At 44.4% G+C, this 15,487-nt stretch overlaps 1 protein-coding gene across 1 annotated transcript in view; it reads left to right on the plus strand.

Annotated features, from left to right (window-relative positions):
* Positions 1-731: 731 nt before the first annotated feature.
* Positions 732-15,487, plus strand: part of LOC115459866 (isocitrate dehydrogenase [NADP], mitochondrial-like) — a 59,955-nt gene continuing 45,199 nt past the window's right edge. The window contains exon 1 of the mRNA XM_030189673.1: positions 732-931. Within this exon, the coding sequence (XP_030045533.1) occupies positions 823-931 (109 nt within the window). The 5' untranslated portion in view covers positions 732-822. The remainder of the gene's footprint in view (positions 932-15,487) is intronic.

The following is a 15,487-nucleotide window of genomic DNA, read 5'->3' on the forward strand; positions in this document are numbered from 1 at the left end:
CCGAGGTTAGACAACCCTGTCCTGCTCTAAACACTAGGCTACTCCACTCAACTTACATGTAATGGGGACAGAATAAGACTATTCACTTCGATTTTGCAATGATTCTTTGCCAATTCTGTTAGTATTAAAAATTAAAACAACTAGGTCTGCATGGGATTGAGATTGGGGTGTGAGGTGTGCTCCCCCTCCGAACATGTGATTACAGCATGCATTACCAAATAAAAGTGGAACAGAATGCAGAGAAGCATGTGCAAGGTACAGGGAGAAAATTCATACAGCACCTGCGGCCCTACCGCTACGCTTGCGTCCCCTCTATCTGTCCTCAAATGCTCTCTCTCGCGCGCCCCCTCCTTACCCCCGCGTGCGTGAAACACAACCGACTCCCGAGTCGGCCAGCGTAAAAGAAAACGCCGCTTCAGGGGACGCAATTATTCAGGCGCGATCGGCTGGGATGAATGAAAGTAATAAATAGGTGGCACCCGCTCACTGCTGCTACTGTTGCCTCCTCCTCCGCCGCCGTCACGCGACTACAATTGCAGATTCTCAAAGCAATTGGATTGCACAGCTCGCGGGCGGCTCCCTCCCGCCCTGCTGCAGCCGGCCGGTCTCGCGCTCGCTTCCTTACTATAAAAAGCGCTGGCGGTGACGTAGGTGCCCTTGAAAACTGAAGCCGGGTTGTCCGCGCGGGAGGAGCAGCAGTAGCAGTGGGCGGGGACGAGCTGTGTAGCCGCTAATAGCAGGACGCTGCTGCCCCCGTCCTTCCTTTTTTGCTCCTCTGCCGGCGGCGCGTGCAGTGCAACCCTTCTCTGGTGATCCTTCAGGATGGCTGGCTACCTCCGGGCTGTGCACTCGCTCTGCAGAGCTGCTTCCGCTAAGAACCCGGCCGTCCTAGCGCCCGCCCTGAGCCAGCAAGTGCAACAGCTGAGGAGTTGTGAGTAAGCCGGCGGCCGCGCGTGCTTCACTACTCGGGTCCCGCTGTAACTTATTGCCGGCGCTTGCTATCTACGGCAATGCTGTGACACTTGTTCCGTGGTAGTGCGCGAAGGGCCGGCTGGGGGAAGAAACTCAGGCTTCAGAGAGGAGAAGACCCGCCACCTCGGGCCTCCGGCAGCTCGGAAGCCGCGCGCGTGCATAGCGGGAGCAGATGGGGGAAGTTGGGGGTGCGCTTGCATCTGAGTGGGCCCGAGGCCGTCCTCCAGGGCTGCTCTCAAGGGCAGTGGGAGCTGGCAGGGGCTCAGCTCGCATTCCTGCCGCCAGCACGAGCCCCTCTCCAGTGCCCTGCAGGAGGGTCTAGGGATTGGCTGTTGCTTTCAGCCTCGTTCAGTTCCCTTGCAGGTCATTGAGGTCTAAAGTGAATCCCTTCTTATAGGACTAACTTGGTCATGGGGTAATCAAAAATTATATATTTCCAATAAAGTAGCGCCTTATTTTCACTTGGTGTAAAAATGAACCTCTCGAAGTGGACTTCCAACTCTACCAGCTTGGTTGGGTGGTGTTTGTGATATGTTGAAGGTAGACACGATTTAGAACACACCTTTATAACTTTTTGTGGGGAAATCGATTTTAAGAGTGCAGAGGAAGTGGGTTTCTGGTGTTAAACTAAAACATTGTTGCATGTATCAACTGCAAAAGGGTACTTTACTTTAATGTTTCTTAAGTGCTGCTGTTTGTGACCTGCTCAGACTCGTGACTGTTTAGTTAAGCACTTTGACCTTCTTTTCAGGTTGCAGAGATCAATGTCACCTCTTACCCGTGTGTACCTTTATGTATTTTTCTACTTAAATCAGTGGCTGGCCTATTTGTGCACATTTAATTAGATTTTTTTTCCCTCTGCCTCCATTTAGATATACTTTTGCATAAAATCTTCGTAAATGACATTCTCCCTCGAAAAGGCCTTTTTTCAGCTGCTGTTTCTTCTCCTCCCCCCCCCCCCCAAAAAAAAAAAAAAACTTGTAAGATTTATAAGTGATGCCATCAAGGAAAAATATATAACACAAATAGCAGAATGGAGGTTTTAAAATGTGATAACTTTTTTTTTCTAAATATTTGTTTTCATGAGATGTACCTTTCTCAGACTTCACCAATTCTTGGAAACTGAGGAGAAACACCGCATTCTTAGCTCCTGCATGCTGCCCAGCAGCCTGACTCCATTCTGAGCACTTTCCTGCAATCTTATTTTGGCATGATAGGATGGCAGCTTGTACTCAAGGGGTCTTATGCCCTTTAAGGGGCTGATGTAGTAAGCTGTGTATTAGAACCGTGGCCTGAAGTTCACACCACACATGGGCCATTGCTTGGAACCAAATGCTGATACTAGAGGCAATTGGCACCAGTCTAGCACCTGAAATAGTGAGCGCAGAATGCCCACATGCTCTAGGGTGGGAGACAAACATGCACACCGAAGATTAGCACCAAATAGCATGCTAATGTAGTCAAACCGGATGTTAATGAGGTCACTTTCTATTCCCTCCCGATGCTCAGAGAACAGCGCATAAAACAAGATCGCCTTGACGCTGATGAAATAACGCCAGCTCGGTGCAGGCAGTGTGTTTGAAGAGCATTTCTCATGATTCTTTCTTTTGAAATCTTCCAGTTTTTGTATACTTTAGAAGCAGAAAGAAGCCCTTGCAAGCCCTTAAGTGCTGGTAGAGACTAATATGTGAGAGTCGGAGCAAACCCAAGTAAAAGCACACATTGGCACCTGTTTCCTGCATTTAAATATAAGCCTTCCAAGTAAAAAAAAAAAAAATTGAAATGCATATATTTAAAGCTACAGAAAACAGATGCCAATGTGTGCTTCACTTTTGGGCTTGCCAGGCGTATGCACTCAAGATCTGAGCTTACTGTGAAACTCTGCATGTGCCAAGCACATTCCCTCACTTGCTTTTGCATCATGCATATAATTTGAATACTATTTGCTTTGAGCATTGGAGAACTAGGTTTCTGTGCTATTGGCTTACTGTGGGAGTTCAGAACATCAGCCCAACAGTGTTCTAACTTATGCTAAAAAAAATTCTTTTGCTCCTGATGCAATAAACCAGTTTTCAAATTACAGTAGTAAGTGTGTGAGGGTAGAAAAATAGATACCACAATGGTAATGCTTCAGATGTTTAATGTATCAAGTGTAAGGTGCCTCCTTCCTTTGTCATTTGTAAGCTAACCCCTGCTGATAGGTTGGGTTTTTTTTTTTCTTAATCTTTTGTAGATTCATCTCTGGTGGGCCCTGGACACCACCACCTGTATCTCTTTGGGAGACAGGAGCAATACCCACTTGCTCTGGTCTCCAGTATTTTCTGAAATGAATGCTTGACCCCTAGCGGTGCATTGGGATCACAATGCATAGTTTGAAAATGTCTATATGCGAATGCCAGAAGCCTAAGAAATAAGATGGGAGAGTTACATAGTAACATAGTAGATGACGGCAGAAAAAGACCTTCAGGTCCATCCAGTCTGCCCAATAAGATAAACTCATATGTGCTACTTTTTGTGTATACCTTGACTTGATTTGTATCTGCCATTTTCAGGGCACAGACCGTAGAAGTCTGCCCAGAACTAGCCCCGCCACCCAATCTTGGCTAAGTTTCTGAGGATCCATTCCTTCTGAACAGGATTCCTTTATGTTTATCGCACGCATGTTTGAATTCTGTTACCGTTTTCATCTCCACCACCTTCCGCGGGAGGGCATTCCAAATACTGTATCCACCACTCCGTGAAAAAATACTTCCTGACATTTTTCTTGTCTGCCCACCTTCAATCTCATTTCATGTCCTCTAGTTCTACCACCTTCCCTTCTACGGAAAAGGTTTGTTTGCGGAATACCTTTCAAATATTTGAATGTCTGTATCGTATCACCCCTGTTTCTCCTTTCCTCCCAGGTATACGTGTTCAGGTCAGCAAGTCTCTCCTCATATGTCTTGTAACGCAAATCCCATACCATTCTCATAGCTTTTCTTTGCACCGCTTCAATTCTTTTTACATCCTTAGCAAGATAAGGCCTCCAAAACTGAACAAAATACTCCAGGTGTGGCCTCACCAACAACTTGTACAGGGGCATCAACACCTCCTTTCTTCTGCTGGTCACCCCTCTCTCTATACAGCCTAGCAACCTTCTAGCTACGGCCACCGGCTTGTCACACTGTTTCATCGCCTTCAGAGCCTCAGATACTATCACCCCAAGATCCCTCTCGCCGCCTAACACATACGTCTCCTGTGGATTTCTACTCCCTAAGTGTATCACTTTGCATTTCTTCGCATTGAATTTTAATTGCCAAACCTTAGACCATTCTTATAGCTTCTGCAGATCCTTTTTCAAGTTTTCCACTCTCTCCCGGATGTCCACTCTGTTACAAATCTTAGTATCATTCGCAAAAAGGCAAACTTTACCTTCTAACCTTTCGGCAATATCACTCACAAATATATTGAACAGAATTGGCCCCAGCACCGATCCCTGAATATATTGCACTAAATGAAAAATGACATATAATAGGCATCTCTGAGACCTGGTGGAAGGAGGATAACCAGTGGGACACTGTCATACCAGGGTACAAATTATATCGTAGTGATAGGGTGGATTGAATTGATAGAGGGGTAGCATTGTATGTTAAGCAGGGCCTTGAATCAAATAGATTGAAATTCTGCAGGAAAATCTTGGTATCTCTATAGATTTGAAACTATTTTCAGTTTATCTAGTATAGTGGTGGTCAACCTAGTCCTAGCCTAGTGGTTAGTGCAGTGGACTTTGATCCTGGGGAACTGAGTTCAATTCCCACTGCAGCTCCTTGTGACTCTGGGCAAGTCGCTTAACCCTCCATTGCCCCTGGTACAAAATAAGTACTTGAATATAAGTAAACCGCTTTGGCTGTAGTTGCAAAAACCTCAAAGGTAGTATATCAAGTCCCATTTCCCTTCCCTTCATATGATCCTATGTTTGTCCAAACTATTTTTAAAGCAGGATTATTGCAATGGAAAAATACTGGTCAGAGACACAACACAATTGCTGTACTGGGTCAGGCCAAAGGTACATATAACCTAGTATCCTGCTTCTAACAGTGACCAATCTAGGTTACAAATACCTGGCAGAATCCCAAAAAATGATCCCAGCTACTTACCTCCAGGGATAAGCAGTGGCTTTCCTCAGGTTGTCTTAAAGGTTTGTCTGAACTTCTTAAAACACATCCGCATTAATTGCTGGAGAATGTGGTAAAAGCAATGAATTCCTGAGCTTAACTATGCCTAGAGCAAAAATATATGTTCTCGGATTTTGTTTTAAATGTAGTATGTAACTTCATAATGTGTTCCCTAGTTCGTAGTCTTTGTACATTCTAAAAGAGTAAATAATTGATTTTGTTTACCCATTCTCTGTACTGTTTTGAAGATCTCTATCTTATCTCCCCCTCGTCTCTTTTCTCTTTAGTCTTTTCCTCATAAGAGTTGTTTTCATCCACATTATCATTTTGGTGCCCTTCTCTGTCCTTTTCTAATTCACTATCTCTGCTTTTTTTTTTTTTTTTGAGATGAGCACACCATGCAGTTCTGGTGTGCAGCCACTCCATAGAGTGGTGAGTAAGGACATTTTCGATATGATGTCCATCCAGAATCCAAATAGTAAATAGATGTTTTGCTGTTTTGAACATCGCTGTATCTTATTTTCTCAGAGGACAAGCAGGCCTATAATCCTCAATGTGGGTAACACGGGGTCCGTGTTGCCAGTCCGGAGCTTGCAGCAAGCTTAAAACAAGTCTTTGAGCGCGAGGCGCGCTCCACCGCTCATGCACAAGTGCCTTCCCGTCCACTGTGAGAGTGTGGGACCAGCAGTTCTCTTTTCTCTCTGCGATGAGGAGAGGACATGTTTATTCACACTCTTCACTTCTGGTTCAGTCTTTGGCCTTTTTTGTTTTGTCTTCGTTTTGTTTTTTATATACCTCTCTGTGGGGGTGGGGTTTCCCCATATCTTATTATTTTTGCCTCTGTAATTTTTTCTTTTTTTTTTTTTTTACCATGCTCACTAGACTGCATTTAAGCCTGAACTCCAGTTGTTTTTCCCTCTTCATAAGAGTAGCCATACTGGGTCAGACCAGTGGTCCATCTAGCCCAGTATCCTGTTTCCAACAGTTGCCAAGCCAGGTCACAAGTACCTGGCAGAAACCCAACTCTTCTTTTTCATGGTGCTCTCCCCCCCTTTTTTTTAGCACCATTGAGTTGTTTGATTTTTGCCATGGCTGTTCTTCCGTTCATGTCCTTGAAGGTTCCCAGTGGTTTCAAGCACTGCACTTGCTCCAGTGCATCAGTCAGACAAATGACTTAAGGTCCTGTGCATAGCAACCAAGCCAGTATTCTCTATCTCCAGCAGGCGGGATAGCAGCTGCTGTGCAGTGTGGTGATTTGTGTGTGGCCTCCTGTCCTGCTAAGCTTATTATAAGCACCAGACCGGTAACACTGACCCTGCGTTACCCACATGTGAAAATATAAGGCCTGCTATCTTCGGAGAATACCTGCTATAAGTAAGTATCTTTGCTTTTTTGAAAATGACCACTTGCTAGATATTTTTGTGCTCTGTGCGGTCATCTTTTTGGTTCATTTTTGAAAGTCTAAGTGAAAGCATACAATATCAAGCCATTGTGATGTAGGAGGAGTCAGCATTCTTAGTAGACTGGCCACACAGACATCCCAACAGAGTAGTGGGACCCCCAAGGGGCACTGCAGTGGCCATCACATAAAAGCTCCCAGGTACACATCTCACCGTAACATTGTATGAGGAGCCCTCCAAAACCCACCAAAAATCTGCTGTACCCAACAGTACACCACTACAATAGCCCTTATGGCTGCAGGTGTCATCTATATGTGGGTATAGTAGGTTTTGGGTGGGTTTTGCAGGGGAGGGGGCTGACATTGTCCACCTCAGATATAACAAGAGTGGATTATGGGCTTCAGCCCCCTTCTCCACAGTGCACTTCACCGACCACTATAACGTCTGAAGCTATCAGTCTGGTATGAACTGTTTCTTTCACTTCTTTGAGGTGGGGGGGGTGGGGGTCAGTGACCACTGGGGGGGAGTAAAGGGAGGTCATTTGTTTATTCCTCCAGTGCTCATTTGGTCATTTAGGGCACTTTTTTGTGGCTCAGTCGTTATTAAAACAGATCTAGCTCAGAACGTCGTAATTTAGTCCTGGACATTCCCTTCCCCCCCCCCCCCCCCCCCCATTATGGCAGAAAAATGTCCAAGTGTTAGGAATGCCCTAATCTTGCCCCTGACATACCCTGTTGTGATGTGGACGTCTGCAGACAAAATGCATAGATAGTCTGCACTACCAAAAGCCGTGAAAACAATGTACGACCACCTGAACTTCCGGAAATCACTTAAAACCAACCTGTTCAAAAAGGCATACCCTATTGACCCAACTTAAATGCCTAAACCCTGCAACACAACGAAACCAAAGCTCGTAATAGTCTCTGCACAACTCTTCCTCTCTACGATTCCCCAATGTGTCTATAACACATGAACCTTATTCGACCTCAACAACTCTTTGTTTCTCTACCAGAGATGGCGAATGCCTCTACGGTACAATGGTAAGCCACATTGAGCCTGCAAATAGGTGGGAAAATGTGGGATACAAATGTAACAAAAAAAAATAGTGATTTGAATGTTATGGTAAGCAAAAAGCCCAACTGTGTGCTCTTACATGAGCACACAGTTGTGGAATGCACTACCCACAACCCTGAAAACTACCAACGAAATAACTGACTTTCGCAAATCTTTAAAGACACATCTCTTCAACAAAGCCTACAAAGAGAACCCATAGCCTTACAAAACTACCCCCATCAATCTACCCAGCTATGCCAATTCCCTTTATATACTATCCTCCCTAACACCTCCTTCACTCTTCCATTACTTAATCTCTGTACATTACCAATTGTATCGGATACCCTGTAATATCCATGTCATAACAAAACTCTGTAAGCCACATTGAGCCTGCAAATAGGTGGGATAATGTGGGATACAAATGCAATAAAATAAATGCTGCTTTATGCCAGTTTGTAGACATTTTTCTCTTTTGAAAATGAGCCCTGTAGTGTTATCTGTATTTTATTATCTTAATTCCTAATACTTAGTGCTTTCTGGCTACCCACCACATACTGAGTAGAAGGTTTCAGTATATTTTCCATGATGACACCTAGATCTTTCCTGGGGTGGTGACTCCTAATGTGGAACCTAGCTAGGGTTACCATATGGCTCCAGATAAAGGAGGACACATTGATCCAGTCCGGGTTTTGCTTCCATTGAAAGCAATGGAAGTAAAACCCAGACTGGCTCAATCTGTCCTCCTTTTTCTGGAGCCATATGGTAACCCTAAACCTAGCATCATGAAGGTATAATTTGGTTTGTTCCCAATGTGCATCACTTTGTTCATGCCCCCATTAAATTTCATCTGCCGCTTGGATGCCACTCTTTTACCTAGAGAGATCCTCCTTTCCTGAATTTCTCAGTCTGTATGTGATTTAACAACTTTGAATAATTTTTGTCAGCTGGCAATTTGATCGCTTCACTTATCTTTCTCATTTCCGGATCACTTGGGTTAAAAGTATGAGTCCCAGCACAGATCCCTATGGCACTCCACTATTCACTCTCCTCTATGGAGACAATTGTCTGTCTAACCCTGCTCTGTCTTCTTTTTCACGGAGAGGGTGGTGGATGCTTGGAATGCCCTCCCGCGGGAGGTGGTGGAGATGAAAACGGTAACGGAATTCAAACATGCGTGGGATATGCATAAAGGAATCCCGTGCAGAAGGAATGGATCCTCAGAACCTTAGCTAAAATTGGGTGGTAGAGCAGGTGGGGGGAAGAGGGGTTGGTGGTTGGGAGGTGTGAATAGTGGAGGGCAGACTTATATGGTCTGTGCCAGAGCTGGTGATGGGAGACGGGACTGGTGGATGGGAGGCGGGAAATACTGCTGGGCAGACTTATACGGTCTGTGCCCTGAAAAAGACGGGTACAAATCAAGGTAAGGTATACACATATGAGTTTATCTTGGGCAGACTGGATGGACCGTGTAGGTCTTTTTCTGCTGTCATCTACTATGTTACTATGTTTAACTGCTGCCGGTCCATAACAGGACATTGCCTACTATCGTGTAGTGCTTTTTTTTTTTGGTTTTGTTTCAAAATTTCCTTACGAGTATCTCATGAGGGACCATCAAATGTTCTGCTTCAGCAGGCTCACCTTTATCCATATGTTCCACACCCTCAAAACCCAGCAAATTGAGGCAAGACTTCCCTTGGCTAAATCCATGTTGACCTTGTCCTGTTAAACTGTTTGTGTTCAGTAATGTCCCTCTTTATAATACTCTACCATTTTGCTTGGCACTGTCAAGCTCGCTGTGTCGCTGCTGGAACCCTTTTTAAAAATAGATGGTGGTGTCTATGGTCCCTGAAAATTGGAAAGTGGCTAATTTTAATGGTTAGGTTCCAGGTTACTAGTAGATCTGCAGTTTCATGTTTGAGCATACCATCCAGTCCAGGTGATTTTTTTTTTTTTTTCCCCCCCTTGCTGTTTAGCTTATCAGTTTGACCTGTAATATCTGCAGTTCAGAGATATCGGTTCCTCCATAGCGTCACCTTGTCACCTTTTAATACCACTTCTAGCATGGTAGCTCCTTTGCACCCTCCTACTACTACTTAACATTTCTAGAGCGCTACTAGGGTTACGCAGCGCTGTACAAATTAATAACTAAGGACGGTCCCTTCTCAGAAGAGCTTACAATCTAAAGGACGAAATGTCAAGTTGGGGTAGTCTAGTGAAGACTGAAGCAAAGAATTTAATTTAGTTCTCTATAGCCCCGACCACCCTGAGTGCCTTTTTTTTTTTTTTTTTTTTTTTAAGTCCTTGATGATCCAATGGTTCAACTGATTCCCTCAGTCTTTCTGCTTCTGATCTACCTAAAAGTTTTATGAGTTTTACTATGAACCTTTTTGTCAAATTCTGTTATACTAAACATTGATAAGAGAGGCTAACTTGCCAGTGCTTATATTGCTTCCTGTTTTCATTTGGATCCTTGTTTCGGCATTAATAGCATCTTTCAAACAATGAACATCTTTTCACCTCATCTTTTAACTGTGCTGGCTGTTTGGCCGCCTTTTCACCTTGACTATGTGGGATACTTCTGGACGTCCAAGATGGTATTTTTTTTTTTTTTAAACATGAGTGCCCGACTGATTTAAAAAGAACCCTTTAGTGTCCAATGTTCCCATCAATCTGTTCCCATTTGGCTTATTTTGGGAACATTGGACACTATCTTAGCCTTTACAGGTCCTCTTTTTTTTTTTTTTTTTTTTTTTTTTTTTTTAAGCTTTACCATTTTCCTCTTTATCATAGTTGCTCTCTTGAAAGTTAAATGCTCATGGCATGAAGACGCTAAAGTAATTACTGCATTTATTAACTCAAGTTTGATCACGTGATTGCTATTGCCAACTGGTCCCAATATGTTACACTTTTTTCACCAAGTCGTCCTGCCTTCCTTTAAGGGCTAGACCTAAACTAACCCCCCCTGTGTCAGTTCATGAACCAGCTATTCCGTGAAGCAGACATTTATTTCACCTAAGAACTTGACTTCCTTCGCATTTCCTGATGTGAGTGTTATCCATTCAATACAGGGGCAATTGAGATTATCCAGGCAGATGATATCTATAAGCCCATTGAAATGGTCTCTTCCTTCACATAAATATTCCATGTTGCAGTCTGTTTCCTGTTGATTTTTTTTCTTCTTGGATTCAGTTTCTAGTATATAATGCCACTGATCCACCCCATTGTACCCTGGTACCAGTGATCCCATTGGTTATTCTCCTTCCACCAGTTCTGAGATGCCCTATAATGATATATCTACCCCTTTATCTAGTGCTATCCTTTTAACTCTCCCGTTCTTTTTTTTTTTTTTTTTTTTTTTTTTTTTTAGGCTTCTAGTGTTTGTATATAGACGTTTCAAAAGTATTTTTATTTTGGATTTACCACCTTTTTGAAAAAATTCACCCAGAGCAATAATAAGGTGGACATAAGCAAATAACGGAGTTAAAAAAAAAAAAAAAAAAAAGTCAAATAACAGGACACGTCATATCTTCTACATCCCTGTCCCACAATCTGTGGAAAGGGCTCAGGAGTCAGTGTTTACAAGCTGCTTAGCAGTTGTTAGGGGAAACTTCCAATCTTTATTTTTCTGCTTGTCTTTAGACACCTAGCTTACTTTTGCCTCCTAACCTACTTTCCTGTTTTGATAGTATCTTTCAGATACCTCACTCCAAACGTTTGCTCTGAGCGACTGTTGGCTTTTCCCATAGGTTCATGTTTAAAAAGTTGTTCTCCTTTTTGAAGTGGTTCCACCTAAATTCAACTTCCAGAACCTCCCTCACACATTTTCTTATGTTGCGAGTACCCACATATACAACCAGATCCTTTCCAGCACTGTCTAAAATCTTATCTAGGTTACGCATGAGGTCTGCTGCCTTTGCACCAGGCAAGCAAGTGTCCAAGCGGTCTTCATACCTAACAGCCACCCAACTATCTACGTGCCTAATGATCAAATCTCCTTACAAAATGACCATCTTAACCCTTCGGTCCTGGGTAAAAGGCCTTGGATATGCATCCCCAGATGGTATTGTGGCTACAGGATTGCTTCCTGCTTCATTAAGGTGATGCTAGTCTGTCAGGTGACTTCTTCTCTCCCAAGGTAGCAGAGAGCCAACCAGAGTGAAGGTGGGAATTCTCTAATATGTCCCTGTAGGTTTACTTTGTGTACTTCTGTCCTGCCTCGGCTCTTCCACTACTGTAGCCTCAAGAGATTGGTCTTGTTCTCTGAGAGCTAGGTGCCCTTTGCATTGAGTGCACATGTACTTTCTTGCCAACCGAGAGGTAATTGTACATGTGAGTCACACTGTCTAATTTTCAGTCTTTTGCATTATCTTCTCTTTGCATCTTAGCATTAGTAAGTTTGTTTAAACTTATGAAGCTAGTAGGAATACCTAAACCAATATAAACGGCCTTAAGGTTATTTGTAATGTTCTGTTTAGAATGAATTACTTGCTGGTGAAAATAACTTGTGGTGGTAAATTTTCCCTCTTGTCATTTTAATTGGGATAACTTAAAAATGCTGGGATTTACTAAGCTGCTAGTGTGGCAGGCTGTGTGCTAGTGCCGACACAGCCTATTCACTTTGAATGGGCTGCGTTGGCAATGCCACGTGGAAGCCGCTAGCGTGGCTTAGTAAACAGACTCTAAATTTAAGAGATGTGAGTGGGGAAAGACAGACCAAGGCAAAAGAAATTTAGATCTGATAAGTGTTCTAATTCTCTAGCACCCACCTTTTACTACTCTAGGGCTTTAATGAAAGGCACAAGTTTTGATTTAAACAAGCTAATAAATAATGGTTGCCTTTTTTTTACTGAAATTAAAATAAACCTCAAATTCTTTCCTATCCTAAGATTTTGTCACCAAGGGTTTGCCGTGTAACTTTGCAAGTCTCGAGTTCTTTGAAAATACACCTCTCAAGTCTCCCAGCAAAGTAGCATTCATTTAACCCAGAGAGGCTTCCTCTTATCTCAGAACTCCTACCCTGACGAAATACTTTGTCACTGGCAAATACCAGGTGGAAGTTCACAGGGCATGCAACTCTGTTATTCAGTTTATTGAAAACAAGGAGTGGAAGGTTACAGAAAGATGTTTACAGCTGGATGGATGCCAGTGCTGCCCCTTCAGGCAGGCACAAGTTGTCCTCTTAAACAACTGGTTAACACTTAATTTTTGGCATCAAATTTATTACCTTAAGTGTTATCCAGTTGTTAAAGAGGACGGCTTGTGTTGCCTGAAGGGGCAGCACTGGCATCCATCCAGCTGTAAACATCTCTGTAATCTTAGTTGCTGTTTTTCAGTAAAAGTGGAGGAGTGGCCTAGTGGTTAGGGTGGTGGACTTTGGTCCTGGGGAACTAAGGAACTGAGTTCGATTCCCGGCCCAGGCAGCTCCTTCTGACTTTGGGCAAATCACTTAACCCTCCATTGCCTGCCGCATTGAGCCTGCCATGAGTGGGGAAAAAGTGCGGGGTACAAACAAAAAAAACCAAACTGAATAAGTGTTTTGAATGTCCTGTCTGTACTTCCACCTACTATTTTTGCCAGTGGCTTTAAAAAGTATTTTGCCTGTAATCACCCTGCTTTAAGATTAGTTTTGGTCAAAAACATAGTAGTGTATGCATAATCAAACTTGGGGGGGGGGGGGGGGCTCCCCTCCCCTCCCCTCCCCTCCCCTCCCCCCATAGTGAGATAGTGTGTCAAGTGGAATAGTAACCTAATAGTGCAAGCAGCCGGAGAACCAGGGGAACCGGGTTTGAGTCCTACTGCAGGTACTTGTGATTCTGGACAAATCGCTTACAAAATAAGTACCTGTATAATATGTAAACTGCTTTGATTGTAAGCACAGAAAGGTGGTATATCAGATCCTGTACATTTAGTCCTGCCACACTGGGATAGACCAAAGGTCCATCGAGCCCAGCATCCTGTTTCCAACAATGGCCAATCCAGGTCACAAATACCTGGCAAGGTCCCAAAAAAAGCTCAGTACATTTTACGCTGCTTATCCCAGAAATAAGCAGTGGATTTTCCCCAAGTCAATTTAATAATGGTCTATGGACTTTTCCTTTAGGAAGCCACCCAGACCCTTTTTAAACTCCACTAAGCTAACTGCCTTTACTACATTCTCTGACAACGAATTCCAGAGTTTAATTACACATTGAGTGAAGAAACATTTTCTCCGATTTTGTATTAAATTTACTACTTTGTAGCTTCATCGCATGCCCCCCCCCCCCCCCAGTCCTAGTATTTTTGGAAAGAGTAAACAAATGATTCATACCCTACCTGTTCCACTCCACCCATTATTTTATAGACCTCTATCATATCTCCCCTCAGCTGTCTCTTCTCCAAGCTGAAGAGCCCTAAATGCTTCAGCCTTTTCCCTTCCTTTTGCATGTAACCAGCTGAGGGAGGGGGATCTTCATCCCTCAAAACCTTCAAAATAGGATCTCCCAATTACTCTTTTTCTCTTGGAAGTGAGGCGCAATGCAGGAGCCATGGTGGGCAGCAGAAGGAACATTTTCTGACAGCTTCTGAAGCTGAAATCAGCTGTGGTGTAGGAAGGAATGGATTTGGGTCCTGAATTTGGTGAGGTGAACCCAGAATCCAAAGTCATCTTTACGTGAAGGGGAAGAAACGGATGATTCTCCATGTAATCCATCCCACACAGGGACCTAATATGGTTAACTAGCCGTTGAGCCTGTAAAAACGGGCTAGTATTGGACGGGGGGGGGGGGGGGGAAAGGTATGAAAGGCCCCTTCTCCTCGCCGTTGCCGGGCCCTCGCTCCGCTATAGAAACAGCGTCAACGCAGCACACAGCTCAGATGAGCTGCCGTCCTTCTTCTCTACTACTACTACTACTTAACATTTCTAGAGCGCTACTAGGGTTACGCAGCGCTGTACAATTTAACAAAGAGAGACAGTCCCTGCTCAAAGAGCTTACAATCTAATAGACAAGTGAACGGTCGGTCCGATAGGGGCAGTCAAATTGGGGCAGTCTGGATTCACTGAATGGTAAGGGTTAGGTGCCGAACGCAGCATTGAAGAGGTGGGCTTTAAGCAAAGACTTGAAGACAGGCAGGGAGGGGGCTTGGCGTAAGGGTTCAGGAAGGTTGTTCCAAGCATAGGGTGAGGCGAGGCAGAATGAGCGGAGCCTGGAGTTGGCGGTGGTGGAGAAGGGTACTGAGAGGAGGGATTTATCCTGTGAACGGAGGTTACGGGCGGGAACGTAAGGGGAGATGAGGGTAGAGAGGTAGTGAGGGGCAGCAGACTGAGTGCATTTGTAGGTAAGAAGGAGAAGCTTGAATTGAATGCGGTATCTGATCGGAAGCCAGTGAAGTGACCTGAGGAGAGGGGTGATATGAGTATATCGGTTCTGGCGGAATATGAGACGTGCAGCAGAGTTCTGAACAGACTGAAGGGGGGATAGAGAGGTAATGAGAGCGTGGCGAGGGCGGGACACAGGCAGGGAAGGAAGGCCGACGGCAGCTCAGCTGTGTGCTGCGTTGACGCTGTTTCTATAGTGGAGCGAGGGCCCGGCTCAGGTGGAGGGTGGGTGGCGGCGACCTTGGGGGGGGGGGGGGGGGGGAAGTGGTAGCGATGGCGGTTTCGTCCCCTTGCGCAGTAGAGACCCTCTCTGTCCCGCCCCGTCATCATGTATTGACACGGGGGCGGGACAGAGAGGGTCTTTACTGTGCATTTGCGAGTGAGTTCGGTCACTCGCCGTTTATATGTTTGATGTTCTGGGAAAGAATTTGTAGTCGTGCTATAGACCTACTACTAATAGCATTTATATAGCGCTACCAGACGCACGCAGCGCTGAACACTTGACATAGAGAGACAGTCCCTGCTCAAAGAGCGTACAATCTAGGTAAAACGGA

This window comes from Microcaecilia unicolor, chromosome 1 (genome assembly GCF_901765095.1).
Source record: "Microcaecilia unicolor chromosome 1, aMicUni1.1, whole genome shotgun sequence".
Taxonomy (NCBI): Eukaryota; Metazoa; Chordata; class Amphibia; order Gymnophiona; family Siphonopidae; genus Microcaecilia; species Microcaecilia unicolor.